This window comes from Mus caroli, unplaced genomic scaffold (genome assembly GCF_978045245.1).
Source record: "Mus caroli unplaced genomic scaffold, Mus_caroli_1 scaffold_9, whole genome shotgun sequence".
Taxonomy (NCBI): domain Eukaryota; kingdom Metazoa; phylum Chordata; class Mammalia; order Rodentia; family Muridae; genus Mus; species Mus caroli.
Genome location: NW_028227264.1, coordinates 2426848 through 2442500, shown reverse-complemented (window position 1 = coordinate 2442500; position 15653 = coordinate 2426848). Strand labels below are relative to the sequence as shown.

Sequence of the window (15653 nt, the reverse complement as noted above, 5' to 3'; positions counted from 1 at the left end):
ACCGAGCATTAATCTTGCCATCAGGTTAAAGTTAAAATGAATACTTCGGCATCTCCTTTACATTTCTTTCATATAGCCTAAGCAGACCTCACACTCACTAGGCATAGCCAGTGAGGACCTTGATCTCCATCTCCCAAGGACTGGGATAACAGACAGGCATGGCACCTTCCTACTGGGCGCAGCCTAGGAGCTGGTGGATGTGACTCACAGTGGATGCTGAGAGCTTGCTCCCTCCTTTACCCAGTGGGATGCGGAATGTAGATAGAAGGGATAAAAAGAGTAATATGAGAATGAACAGCCAGGAAAAGAGAAATAACTCAAGCATATCACAGAGGACTTGGATTTGTACCCTGAAGTCACTGGGAAATCCTTAACAGATTCCCTATAGGCATGTGACTTCCCAGGGTCCCTTTTAATATCACAGTTGTAAGTACCAGCCTCTGCGATGGTTGGATCCAAAGACCTAAATAGGGTTCAATTTCCCGCTGACAAGACAGGATTTACATCCATCTGAGTGTGAATGACTTTTACAGGCGTTATCCCACATGGAAGAGTACAATGAAATGGTTGAGACTGTTCGGAAATGGATCGAGAAAGCTAAAGTCTTGGTTCAAGGGAACATCGCCTGGAATTCAGCAAGCCAGCTCCAAGAACAGTACATCTTGCACCAGGTAAATTTCAGGGAAAAAACAAAGTTAAGAGTAAAAACTGTCAGTCTGACTGGGTTAGACCAGCAGACAATTTTGTAAAATACCAGATAAGAAGAATGATCAGGCCCCATCCAGGTGACTCAGTAGGTAAAGGTCGTCACCGCCAAGCCTGGTGGTAACTGCAGTTTGATTCCTGGGTCCTACATGGTGGAAGGAGAGAACTGACTCCTGCAAGTTGTCCTCTCATCTGTCCCTAGGCACCGTGGCATGTATGTATATATATACATACATGTATATACATACATATATATGAGAGAGAGAAAGAGAGAGGGAGAGAGAGAGAAAGGCTGACTTGCTATTCTGGTTTGATCAAAAGTAGCTAAGGATGAGAGTTCATGAGACTGTATACATACATATATACATATATATATATGCTCTATTTTCCTTATAAACCCGTTTCTCTGAGCCTGAAAACATTCCTCCCCACCCCTGTGGTACTTGGGATTTGTGTGGTATTGTTGCTGCTTTTGTTGTAGACCCTTCTTTGGGAGATGCAGGGAATTCTTTCATAGGAAAAGATACAGGGAAGCATGGAGAGATTAGAAGCATCACACCCTGGAAGGAGGAGGGGAAAGACAAGCTCTACCAACTGGTACCCTGTGACTTGGAACAAAATACTCTGTCTCTCAGTTCTGCCTTCTCACCTGTCATATGGGAATGCCCAGTAGTGTTCCTGTGTTCAGTTGCCTGGGAGCAAACATCCAGCACTTCCAGGTACAGCTGATGCTCCAGGCAGGCCCTGCTTCCTCTAGGCCAGAGCCAGGGCTGAGTCATGTGGCTTACTCAGAAGGTCAGAGCGCTGAGAGCAGATCCTATAGCCACACCCCGGAGGGACACATTACTTCATTTCCTCTGAACTTAGGAGACAAAAATATTCCTTTTTATTTTGGCCATCCTCTCCGGAAATTATCTCACCCTTCTAGTAAGTTACAGTTGACTTAAATGCACATTTCTAACAGATCTTGCCACAAAATACAGGCTGGCTTTTATTTAGGTTGTATGGTTATATTTCCCCATAGGACTTATCTTTTAAATAAACTTCCCTTTTTCCTTTTCCCTGAGGTAGTTCTGGATATTGTTTCCTCCTGGAATGTTTCCATGGCTCGAATTCCAGCCCCCATGACCTCTGTCCTCTTCCCAGTCACACACACTCCTCCCAGACACAGACATCTGTACCTCTCAGACGCCTGGATCGTTTGCTCTGTGTGTGTGCTTAGATGCCAACAGACCAGACTTCCTTTACAAACTAGCTGGTAATCAATGGAAATACAACTAACTTCTAGGACTCTGAAGATGCAGTTGTGAGAACAGAAAAGATAAAGGGAATTTTAACTGTCAAGATAATACCACTTTAAAAAAAATTCCTGCTGTAATTCAGTAAAATAATTTGAAAAGCAATTACAGTAATATAAGCTGGCATTTTATTTCCTGTTCATTTTGCTTCCTGGATTCCTTAACTGGGGCTGTAATCCAAAATGTAGGAAATATTTTAAATGATATTAATAACTGTAGGGGGATTTTATTATTTATGTATTTATTTATGTATGTATATATGTATTTATTTTGTATGTGAGAGAGGAAGGAAGGAGGGAAGGAAGAAGATCAGGGGAGTGGTGGGAGGGAGGATGAGAATTCAGGCACACATGCATGTAACAGTCAGAGTAAACCTTCAGGAAGAAAAAAAAACCTTCAGGAAGAGTCCATTCTGTCCCACTGTAGGATTCTGGTATCAGACTTAGGTCATCAGGCTCACCCAGCAAGCCCATTGACCTGCTAAACCATCCTGATGGCAGTGTGATGGAACTGTTAAGAAAATTTCAATGTTAGATCATGCTTTTCTAAGATATTTTTGCACACTGTGGAACATAATGCAAGTTTTAGAAAAAAAAAAAAAGTCATGAAGATTTTCATTGTAGTTTCAGAAAGCAGACCCAGCAGTGGAAAGCAGGTTGCTGAAGTAGAGGGGGATGCTTCTACCCTGCAGCAGACAAGGACAGGCCCCTCTCTCATTGAAGAGGGTCGGGCAACAAAGGATATACTAGAGAGATAGAGCACAGCCCAGGTCAGACAGTTCTATGTGTGGTTGACATTAGTGTTCATGACACAAACTGCTGGGTGGGTTGACTGCATCCTTAACCAAAGCAAGCAACCAACCTTAGACTGCTCTGCGTATCTGCTCCAAAGTGCAGGAGGGAACTCATCTCAGAGGGTCCCCGTCCTTGCGTTTCCACCAGGAGGCACAGCTGCCTGGGTTTACCCTCCGACAAATGCAGTATAAGAAAGCCCATGTGTTCAAATGTCCAATGAAAGAGAGAAATCAGGAGACACATTATGCTCTTAATTCCTAAAAATGCCCATATGTACTAGCAATGACATCTTACAGTTTTCCTTTCAGGCATGTACAATCTGTAGCCCACAGTCGCTATGAACATATTTGTCAGTGAGAGTTGTGTCACAGTGTCATGAGTTTGGACAACCCTGCCTTGGACGTGATATGATAGAGTATTTTTCTTTTTCTTTTTTTTAAAATTGGATATTTTTCTTTATTTACATTTCAAATGTTTCCTCATTCCAAGTCTCCCCTCCAGAAACCCCCTATTCCATCCCTCCTCCCTCTGCCTCTATGAGGATGCTCCCCTACCCAGCCACTCCTGTCTTCCTGCCCTGGCATTTTGCTATGCTGGGGCATCAAACCTCCTCAGGCCCAAGGGCTGCTCCTCTCACTGATGTCCAACAAGGCCATCCTCTGCCACATATGTGGCCGGAGCCATGGGTCCCTCCATGTGTTTTCTTAGGTTGGTGGTGCAGTCCCCAGGAGCTCTGGGGGGTCTGGCCTATTGATACTGTTGCTCCCTCCAAGGGGCTGCAAACTCAGGCAAATGGATATTTTTCTTATACTTATATATATTACATTTACTGTGAAAAGAAAATTGCTTTTCATATCTAAAAATAATCTAACAAAAAGAGTAACATACCCCTGTTTTTTATATTCATCATATATCTCCCCAACTGTACATTCTGTGCTCCCCAACTTCTGTGCCCTGCATACACCATCTCCTCAGTACAAAGTGTCTTTCCCTTCCTCCTCATCTGTTAATGTGCTGATATCTTTCTTGAACCCAGTAGGACCCTTATCTCAACCTACCAGCAAGTTGTCCCACATTTGGGTTGAGTTACCCTTTAATACGTGGCTACCCTTTCATTTTCTTCTCCATATTCCAATCCATGTGTCTGTATATGTTTGTTGTCTGTTTGTATTGTTCTACTGCTGTAAGTCCCAGCAGGCACTGGGCTGAGTCATGAGAGGGGCTACACTCCCCTCAACATTGCAAGTAACCTTTTCCTCCCTGTCTTACTTTGAATAAGTAAGCAAAGGTTTTTGTTTGCAAAACTTGTGCTTTTCTTTGCATCTTACAGCATTCAGATCTTAGTTGTATAACCTAAGAGCTGAATAGGCCTTCTTTAGTGCAAATGTGGGAAAAGGCAGGATCCAAGCAGAGACGTGATCAAGACATACATTGTGCCCAAACATCACAAACACTGGCTGATATCTCTGTGTCCTGCCACATGGCGAGGCAGCCTGGGTGTAAGAGAGCATGAATCCTTAAGTCCCATACTCATGAACAAGTGGCCTTAGCAAGCTATAAAGATTCCTGGACTTGACCTTGTTGTCTATGTAATGAGGATGACAATGTATATATAGCCTGTGAGTGGGCTCATAGGGGTGAGATGGCCAAACATTGTACCATGTTCATAGTTCTTTTTGATCTTTTCCTAGTCTATTGGGTCTTTCTATTCTTCTATACATATCTGTATTCCCCCTACCCCTGTCCCTGCCTACATATCAGTTTCACAAATACAAACACTTTACTCTAGACACTGTTAGAAGAATCTGGCGAAATTGACAGTGACCTGGAAGCAATGGCTGAGAGAGTGCAATACCTTGCCAACGTGTACTGCACAGGAAAGTTATCACAGCAAGTGACACAGTTTGGACGGGAGACAGAGGAGTTACGGCAGGCGATCAGAGTTCGTTTGAGGAACCTCCAAGATGCAGCCAAGGTAAAACACAACACAACACAACACAACAAAACAAAACAAAACAAAACAAAACAAAACAAAACAAAAAAAACCAAAACAACCTGGGCGTGCTGTCCCGGGGAGAGAAAGCGCTCACCCATGGTGAGATAGTTTCTTGAATATGATGCAGTTCTTCAGTTATGACTTTGAACGTTAAATGTACTGATGTTCACTGGGGTTTGTTCTCCAGGACATGAAAAAGTTTGAAGGAGAGCTGAGAAACTTGCAGGTGGCTTTGGAACAAGCCCAGACAATTCTGACTTCTCCAGAAGTAGGGCGCCTTAGTCTCAAGGAGCAGCTGTCCCATCGGCAGGTAAGCAAAAAGAATTTAAGAAGGCCTAGGGAAATGGCTCAGTTTTCAAAGTTGTTGCCTTACAATCACAGGATTGGATCCCGAGAGAACTCACATTAAAAACCTGGGCGTGGCCAATCCTAAGACTTAGGAGGGAGCAGTAGGCAGACAAGACCACCCAGGTCTACATGAGTTCAAGGCCAGCTAGACTGACATAGTGAGATCCTGTATCAGAAAACACCAAAACGAGTCAGGCTGACAGGTGCTTAAAATCCCAATGCAGAGGAGAATGAAATTGGCGGATCCCTGGTGCTTACTGGCTACCCTGGTGCTTACTTGGCAAGCTCTGGTCCAACAAAAGATCATGTCTTAAAATTAAAAATGTAAACAGCTGTTGAATAATGGTAGGTGAGTTTGTTGTCCTCTGACCTCCTTATGTATACATATATGTACAATCCTCATTATGCACCTGCCATTAGGAACTCAAAGGCACATGTGCATTTACACACACACAAACACAGACATGCACATGTAATACTCTAGGATGAATGGGGCAAGGGGTTTACATTTTTAAAATAGCCGCAAGAAAAATGTTTTCTAAGCCCAGCGATAGTCTTAACATGGATTTGTTGTTTAGAACATATCTTCCTTGCAAACTGTTCTGACCCACATTGTCCTGGTAGCTACAATTCAGGAAATGCCTTTGTTTATGTAATACATGATAAAATTACCAGGGGCTTAAACTGCAACATGGCCCCTTTCAGCATCTGCTGTCTGAGATGGAGTCACTGAAGCCAAAGATGCAAGCCGTACAGCTCTGCCAGAGTGCTCTCCGAATTCCTGAGGATGTGGTCGCCAGCTTGCCTCTGTGCCTCGCTGCCCTGCGGCTGCAAGAGGAAGCCAGTCAGCTGCAGCACACGGCCATCCAACAGTGCAACATCATGCAGGCAGGTGCAACTGTGCATCCCGTTCAGCCCGGGGGCCCACGCTGGCAGAGCAAGAGCACATGAGTCATGGGCTGCTTTTCTTAGCATTGTGTGGGCTCAGCCATCAAAACACCCAGAGTGCTAAATTTGACAGTCTGTTGTACTTATATAAAATCAAGAGATTAAGACTCTATTATGTGGATCATCCACACAGGACCGGGGAAAGATCTCTAAAAATTACCTTTAAATGAAAATTATCTTTTGGTGATTTTTTTTTTAATGAATAACTCATACACATTAATTTTGTATGTGGTCATATATGTATCTGAAAAGAATCTAGAGCCTGGTGATATGGGCTTGCAAGTTTGTATTACACAACAGCGTTCATATGTCATCCAATTTGTGTATTTTTTTGGCCTAAGAAGGACATCCAAGCACAGATCTTAATCTTTTTGAGGTAAGAAGAGAAAAATAATTCCCATGAAGAAATAATGCTACTTACTATATCTTTTCTTGTAAGAAGTATTCCCCTGATTTATACATAGTTATATCTCATTAAAACAATGCCTGCTCATTTGATCAACCACCCTTGATCATTGATTACCTTGTAATTTGTTTGACATCAGAGACCCGAGGCTACTGGCCATGCTTAATTAGTATTATCTGGAACTGGAACTCTTGGCTGATGTCTTGTTATCCAACATTGTTTTAAAATTTGGTTTGCATTTTAGTGTGTGATACATGTACATAATAGTATGGGTGTGTACATGTATTTTAGGTTTTTACTGCTGTGATAGACACCATGACCAAGGCAACTCTTGTTTGTTTGTTTGTTTGAGACAGGGTTTCTCTGTGTAGCTCTGGCTGTCCTGGAACTCACTTTGTAGACCAGGCTGGCCTTAAACTCAGAAATCCACCTGCCTCTGCCTCCTCCCTAGTGCTGGGATTAAAGGCGTGCGCCACCATGCCTGGCCCAAGGTGACTCTTATAAAGGATAAACACTTAACTGGGGCTGGCTTACAGGTTCAGAGGTTCAGTCCATTATCATCAAGGCAGGATCATGGCAGGCAGATATGAAGCTGAAGGAGCTGAGAGTTCTACATCCAGTTCTGAAGGCAAACTGGAGCAGACTGTCTCCCATATGGATAGGAGGAGGTTCCCAGAGCCCACCCCCACAGTGACACACTTCCTCCAACAAAGCCACACCTACTCCAACAAGGCCACACCTCCCAACGGTGCCACTCCCTGGGCCAAGCATATTCAAACTACCACAATGTGCATGAGGGTTCATGTACATGTATGTGGGTTCATGTATGTGTATTCATGTACATGCATGTGAAGGCTAAGGTCAACAGAATATGTCTTCCTCCCTTGTCCTCTATTTTTTGAGACAGAGTTTTCTGTTGAGCCCAGAACTAGTAGATTTGCTTAAGCTCCAGGGAACCTCCTTGTCCTTGATCCCTCGCCTCTCAATGCTGGTTACAGATGTGGCTTTTTGCTTTAATATTTGGAATTTGAATTCAGATCCTTAAACTTGTGTGATGGGCACTTTACCATCTGAGGCATTTGCCCAACCCATCAGTCAGTATCTCTCACACAGAGAGAAGGAAGGCTTTTGCCCTGACAGCTCATCTTCAGGACAGTTTTAAGAAGGCAGACCAGAGAGAATCCTAACAGCTCACCTATTTTGATCCCATTAATAATTCTATTATAATCTTTCAAAAAGTCGATGTATCTGGGTGAAAGTTGTTCAGTTGCACCGTCTGAAGGACTTTATCCATCTCTTTTTGACTTCCTGGACCTGGGGAAAAAGAAGGTAATGTTAGTGGGAAAGCCACCCAGTGACTGGTAGAAAAAACATAGTCTCATTTTTCCCCCAAAGGAGGCGGTGGTACAGTATGAAGAGTACAAGCAGGAAATGAAGCATCTCCAGCAGCTGATAGAAGAGGCACACAGAGAGATCGAGGACAAACCCATGGCTACCAGTAACATCCAGGAGCTACAGGCACAGATCTCTCTGCACGAGGTGAGACAGAAGGGCGGGCAAAGCAAGACACTGACCACTGGAAACTGGTTTCATTTAGAGCAGTGGTTCTCAACCTTCCTAATGCTGTGATACTTTAATACAGTTCCTTGTGTTGTGGTGACCCCCAACCATAAAATTATTTTCACTGCTACTTCATAACTATCATTTTGCTACTGTTAAGAATCATGATGTAAATATCTATGTACTGTTACAAATCATGACATAACCATTTGTGGTTTTAGATGGTCTTAGGTAACCCCTGCAAAAGGGTCATTGGTCTCTCAAAGTGGTGGAGACCCACAGATCGAAAACTATAGGTTTAGGGACGGGAAGAGAAGAACTCTTAGCTTTGTGAGAGATCAGTTTTCAGTCTTGCACATCTGTTACAGGATATTTGAACCTGTTTCTAGTTAGGGTGTAGCTCATCCCTTAGCACACACTGTTAATCCCACCTGCTGGAGTACAGACACACCCTTAGTACTCTCCCTTAATCACAAACAATGAAGGTAAATATCATTTGTAGAAGGAAGCGCCCATGTTTGAAAGTGATGTCTAATTGACTGGCAGAAAAAGTGACAAATCAGAGACGGGTTTGACAGAATAGGATATGCTCACTTCTTATGAGGAAAGAGATGAAAGGGAAGCTACTTTGTAGTAGCAGTAAGCCGGCCCAAGGCCTACATGAACCGGGTATTTCTGGAAGGCAGGCTGGGGCTGAAAGAGAGAGAGACTAGACTTCGAGAAAAGAATGAAGCCAAGACAAGTTTTCTCTGATCAAGGCCCGAGAGTTTACTAAAAGAATGTACTTATAAGGGGGGCGGGGAGGCCCATTCCCCACCAATCCATTCTTGGTGCCTGGAGCCAGCCTGTAGGCAAAATGCAGTATAGGATATGTCTCTGAATGTCTCAAGGATCTCTCAGCAGGTAGCAGAGTCTCTGAGAAGAGCAGTGGTAGTTGACATAACAATAGAGCCATCTAAGTGGGAAGGCTACACCCCAGGTGATCTCATATTCAGTGGCAGCAGTCTGAATCAGCCTGCTTCAAGGCTGAGGGAGGCTACACTACTTGAAGTAGAGACAGACAGTACAGGAATAGAGTCCATGGAGAACAGTGTAGTAGAGTTGAGAGACAGCAGAACAGCAGAGAGAGGGAGGAACAAGCTAGACACAGGTAAAGAGAGCACTAGCAAGAAAACAAGAAAGAGCCAGAAGATTAGAAAACATTGCTAGAGTTCATTTGTGGTAAAGCAGAACAATTCAAAGGCCTAAGAGAAAAGCCAGATTGAAGAAGTCAGCTGGGAGAGGAGTTTGAGGCAGAACGCCTGAGGTGAACGAGCAGCTAGAGTTCATAAAGAACAAGAAAGGGTGAGCTTAGTGAGCAGCAAGTCTCACAGGCTGAAAACATTCTATGGCTAGATTAGATTGTATAGAGGCTAGAAGCTTCCAGGACTAGGCCTAGGTTAACAGAGGGAGGCAGCAAGCCTCCAAGAGGATAATTACAGCAGGCGAATAAGAGGTACTTCAACGCACAGCATTTCAGCTGTTTGTTTCTGCATTTTCAAGGTGATTCTTGCTGACTCAGTAATACAGGTATTTCCCATGTATTTCCCATTCTGCAGCCTCTATGTGCTATTTGTGGAATGTTCCACTGAGAGTCCCATGCATGGAAACAGATCAGTGCACGAAACAGTTAATTCATTAAAATAGTCTAATCCTTGATTTCTAAAGCCTTGTAAGAAACAACCATGTCCAATGCTTTGTGGTGGTGTTGGCCTTTTTACAAACAAAGGGTGACTTCATGTTAAAGAGAAACGCACTTCCACCTGTCATCCACTGCTTAGACTCTTTCACTGAGATCAAGAATTATCAAGGTTCTTTGCCTCACAGGTGTCTCCTCCTTGTCTTTTCTGCATCACCTTACATCTTCCTGAATCACAGGTCTCACAGCTCCAGAGTGACAAAGCCCAGTGATATTTAGCAGCAAATTCTGTCCCTGGCCTGTCATTTCCTATTAGGTCAATTCTCTCTCCCTTGGGGGCTGCATACATTGTGATGGGCGACAGAGAGGGTTATTTAGTTCTTCATGCCAAGGACAGACATTATGTTTTGCTTTCTATCTGATTTTTTTTATTACCTCTATCATATCTTCCTGGCCTCGATGTGACAGTAAGCTTCTCAGAGATTGAACTGTTCCCCTGAAGTGTGTCATGCCTGCTTTCCACATATAAGTAAACAATTTCTTCAAACAGTTTACCAGCATAGTACATTTCTATGGTTTGAAAAACCAATATTCTTTTTTTTATTAGATATTTTCTTTGTTTACATTTCAAATGCCATACAATTTCCTAGTTTCCCCTCTGAAAATCCCCTATCCTTTCCCCCTTTCTCGTGCTCCCCAACCCACCTACTCCTACTTCCTGGCCCTGGAATTCCCCTATATTGGGGCATAGAACCTTCACAGGACCAAGGGCCTCTCCTCCCATTGATGACTGACTAGGCCATCCTCTGCTACATATGCATCAAGAGCCACGAATCCACTCTGGGGGTACTGGTTAATTCATTGTTCCTCTTATGGGGCTGCAAACCCCTTCAGCTCCTTGGGTCCTTTCTCTAGCTCCTTCATTGGGGACCCTGTGCTCCATCTTATGGATGACTATGAGCATCCACTTCTGTATTAGTCAGGCACTGGCAGAGCCTCTCAGGAGACAGCTATATCAGGCTCCTGTCAGCAAAATCTTGTTGGCATCTGCAATAGTGTCTGGGTTTGGTGGTTGTTTATGGGATGGATCCCCAGGTGGGGCAGTTTCTGGATGGTCACTGCTTCAGTCCCTGTTCCGAACTGTAACTTCTCTGTAACTTTTACCATGTGTATTTTGTTCCCCCTTCTAAGAAGGATCGAAATATCCACACTTTGGTCTTCCTTCTTGAGTTTCATATGGTTTGTGAATTGTATCTTCAGTATTCCAAGCTTTTGAGCTAATATCCACTTATCAGTGAGTGCATATCATGTGTGTTCTTTTGTGATTGGGTTACCTCACTCAGGATGATATCCTCCAGATCCATCCATTTGTCTAAGAATTTCATGAATTCATTGTTTTTAATAGCTGAGTAGTACTCCATTGTGTAAATGTACCACATTTTCTGTATCCACTCCTCTGTCAAGGGACATCTGGGTTCTTTCCAACTTCTGGCTATAATATATAAGGCTGCTATGAACATAGTGGAACATGTGTCCTTATTATCAGTTGGAACATCTTGGTATATACCCAGGAGAGGTATTGCTGGATCTTCCAGTAGTACCATGTCCAATTTTCTGAGGGACTGCCAAACTGATTTCCAGAGTGGTTGTACAAGCTTGCAATCCCACCAGCAATGGAGGAGAGTTCCTCTTTCTCCACATCCTCACCAGCATCTGTTGTCCCCTGAGTTTTTGATCTTAGCCATTCTGACTGGTGTGAGGTGGAATCTCAGGGTTGCTTTGATTTGCATTTCACTGATGATTAAGGATGTTGAACATTTTTAGGTGCTTCTCAGCCATTCAGAATTCCTCAGTTGAGAATTCTTCATTTAGCTCTGTACCCCATTTTTTAATAGGGTTATTTCAAAACCAATATTCTTACATTCACCTCTACAGCTATAGACATCATCTGCTAGTTGCTTCTCTTATGAATTGGTAATGAAGTAGCAATTTTTGAAATCACTGCCTGAATAGTATATTATATATTGTCATATATTATTTTATTCCTGCTTTATAAGATCCAGAACACTGTTTCTATAACTTTTTCATTGTGACCCAAATATTTTTGTAACTTGTCCAGAGTAACATTAGCTATCACTAAACCTTATGTTTTAAAAATGATTGAAAATATTTACATCTCTCTTTTTCAACCCCATGAGGATTGGATTTGGGAGGTTGGAAGGCAGGCAAGATCCCACTATATAGCCCAGGCTAGCCTCAAACTCCCTGTTCTTCTGTTTCTTCTGTCTCGGCCTTCTAATGGCTGAGATTACACGTGAATGTTCTCACAACTAACCTACAATATGCTTCCCAAAAGAAAGAACAGAAGGAAGAAGAGGAGGAAAGAAGAAAGACAGATCAGCTATATTTTTTTAAAATACCTCTTAAAGTCCCAAATATAGCGCTAGTTAATTCAATATTTGGGGTTTAAACATTGATGATTTCTTTTTGCACTGTAACATAGACTTGTGTATGGCATCATAACAAAAAAGGAATTAGTTTTAAGACAAGGTTCAGAGCCACCTCTTTGAGTCTCCCTGGGAGACTCAGATAGTGACCTGCCTCATCCTGTCACAGAGTCTCGTTAAGGTCCTGTCTTCCTGTTGACATCTCTTGGCTTCATCCTGTAGCTTAGAAGATATTTCACATAAATAATGATGTAGACACACATGAAGGTCATTGTGCAGAAAAGCAAAGCACAGGGAGGGAAGTGGCAGAGAGGAGACAGCCTGAGTGGTAAGAGCATAAAAGCCAGGATGCGGGTCGTTTCTGTATTTTCTGACTCCTCCTACTGAATTTCAGTTTTAAGTAGAGTATGACATAGTTACAATTTTACTCTTAAGGGATATGCTCATTTTATTTTTTGAAAAAAAATTCAAAAGGTACATTTTATTTGAAAAAAAAAAACAGAAACAAAACCCAGCTACTTTGAAGGCACAGGAAAGAACACCCTGTATTCTTAGCTTTCCGCCTTGCTCCTGTGGACAGAAGGCTGCTTTCTTTGGAGCGGACATTGGCCCAGGCATATCCTCTGTTATGATCATTTATAGACATGTCTAGCCCAAATTAAAATATGCACGCATATTTTTTTTCTGAGAAGGGATAACTCATTAACCCACTGGGTCCATCTTAGTCAGTGGATTTGCCTTTGTTATGAGAGGAAGGCAGAGTTCACAGAAGGAAGCCATTACCACATAGGCTGACAATGGAGTGTAGATTCTGATAAACCAAGCAGATGGAAGTCCTGATCCTGGTGATCAGAGCTGTATTTTTAATAAAGATCACAGATGTCTTGTGTACATGCTAAAGTTGAGACTGTCGTCGTGGAGAAGGGCATCTCCTATCAGCATGGGCCTGTGTAGGCCCTACCAGGGGCAATTGTCACCTGTCCCTGGCCACAGGGTAAGCAAAGGCTAAGTCTAATAATTCTGTGAACTGTATGAAATCCCTCAGTTTCCCTGTTAAAGGCAAGGCACCTTAAACAAGCAAGCAAGCAAACAAACAAATAAAACTCCCTTAGATTTAATTAGTATTTTCAAGCACAAGAGTATAAATATAAATTAGACTTCTGGTTTTTTGCTTTTTGTTTTTGTTTTTATAATTCCTGGTATGAGCTACCATCTAGATGACAAGCTGTCTGCTAGATTCTGCTGGACTGTTACCCCTTGTTCACTTTCAAGTGAGAGGGCAGAAGCTATGCAACCAACAGTAATAGTCTAGTGCGTGTGTACATGAGTGTATGTGTGTATGGGTATGGGCATGTGTTTGTGTGTCTTTCTGTGTATCTCTGTGTGTTCGTGCTCTCATTTAAAACGGTTAGCATTTAGCCTGATTGGCAGCACATGCCACTAATCTCAGCCCTGGGACTGAAACAGAAAGATTGTGAGTTTAAAGCCAGATGAAGCTACAGAGCGTGGAACAACAAACAAACAAAACCTATTTCCTCTACCCTGAAAAAAGAATTTGATTTTCAACGTCTCCCCTCAAAGGGAATAGCAGATGGAGCTATTGTGCCAAATATGAATGATAATGGCCTAGAAACATGGATTCAAATGGCTGTCCAGTACCATGTTACCCGAGGAAATGGCTTCATGATCTTATTATAGCCAAAGAACACAGAGAACAAAAGAGAGCCCTAAATAAGAGCATATTTCAAGTACCTTAGGGGGAAGCTTGGGAAGCCAGGAACCCTCAGGTGTGATTGGAGAACTTAATACATTCCAAAAGGATTTCCCTAACCGTGATGTTAGGGCAGGCAGAGGGGGATAACGAATAAGTATTAAGGGTACAAAAGACAGTGTATGATAATTTGTCCCTGAGCCTGCCATAGTCCTGAAGTTCTAATCAACCACCTTGTGGCATCTTTAGGACAGTTGCAGCTCTTATTCTAGGACCTTGACTCCCAGTCACAGAATGTGTCCTATATACATAACTGACAGCTTGCCAGGCAAACAGGCTTGTCCCAAACAACAGGGAAAAGAAAGAAGGATACCTCTGCATCTTTATGTTACCGTCTCAGTACATAGATCTCCAATCTGTTAAAGATATGAGGAAGTATTACTTCAACATCTCATCATTGTAGTGGTTTCTCTTTAATGTAAAGCAAGAAAGTATAGCTGTAATGTTTGGAATTGCCACACCCCTAGAACTGACCTGTAGTTAACCCTTTGAGGAGCTGTGTGCAGTCCAGAGTATAGTTACACAAAGTTTCAATCATGTCTCAAAATAATGTTTTTGTCCCTCCCCGGCAAGAGCAAAATAAAATGAGACAGCATTCATTTGCAACAGCAGTTCAGAGATCTGCTTTGAAATACGAGAAAATACTGGAGGTGTGTTGTGTCTGATGAGAGACTATTGGCCACATAGATAGTATATTTAGGAGGTCAGTCACATACAAATTAAGGATTAAGATATCATAGATTTCATACATACTATTCTGACATTCTATAAAAAAAGGTCTTGGTCACAGGAACCAGCAAACAGTTTGCTTTGTGACCCTGCCTTACTAAGTGACTGCCACCTCTTGGATGTAGTTAGTATAAAGAGCTGAGCGTTGGGTTTTTTTTTTTTTTTTTTTGCTTTAGTCATCACATGACCTAATTTCCATGGCATGAACCATCTGGTAAATTTCAGAGACTTCAGGTATTTTGGAGAAAGTTGCCAGCACCGCATGCTGGAAGTTCATAATAGCTTAATGGTCGCCTGTCAGGGCTCAAAGCCAATCTGCCCGCCCCATATTCCCACTGCAAGCCTAGCTAGGGCTCAGTGTCTGGGGTTGGGCTCTGCTGCGCTGTGGTCTGGCTCGGCTGGGCTGGAGGTGCAGCAGCCGGCAGCTGCGGACCGCCTCTGCTCAGCGCAGGGCTCGGCTCCGCCTCTTATTGGCTCCGGGCTGCAGGAAGATGAACCCCACTACTGTTTCCTTCTGATGCCGCTCTGACACACAGTGGGAAAATGTTTCCTCAGGAGCTGGCGCAGAAAATCAAGGGCTACCAGGAGCAGATCGACTCTTTGAATTCCAAATGCAAGATGCTGACGATGAAAGCCAAGCACGCTACTATGCTGCTGACTGTGACCGAGGTCGAGGGACTGGCTGAAGGGACCGAGGATCTGGACCGCGAGCTCCTCCCCACGCCTTCAGCCCACCCCTCTGTGGTCATGGTAAGGATCAAGCCTGGCCGTACAGCTAGCTTTGCTCTTTGGACTGGAGCATGGCTGCTGGTGGCCAGGAGCCACAGCCATGCTTCTTTAGAGACTAGCGTTAGAGCTTGTAGATCCTAATTTAGGAGCCGGCTCCTTCGTTTGTAGTGACTGACTGCCCAGGAACCAGAGCTAATCTTTAACCCTATAAACAGTGGCATTTGGGACTGCTAATGTTAGATTT

General features: G+C 43.2%; 1 protein-coding gene across 15 annotated transcripts in view; it reads left to right on the top strand.

Annotated features, from left to right (window-relative positions):
• Syne1 (spectrin repeat containing nuclear envelope protein 1) overlaps nt 1-15653 on the top strand; it is a 504890-nt gene that overhangs the window by 326580 nt on the left and 162657 nt on the right. For all 15 annotated transcript variants that reach the window (XM_085842609.1, XM_085842616.1, XM_085842617.1 and 12 more), the window contains 6 exons: nt 534-671; nt 4587-4772; nt 4981-5103; nt 5847-6029; nt 7891-8034; nt 15236-15430. In XM_085842609.1, the coding sequence (XP_085698735.1) occupies nt 534-671; nt 4587-4772; nt 4981-5103; nt 5847-6029; nt 7891-8034; nt 15236-15430 (969 nt within the window). The remainder of the gene's footprint in view (nt 1-533; nt 672-4586; nt 4773-4980; nt 5104-5846; nt 6030-7890; nt 8035-15235; nt 15431-15653) is intronic.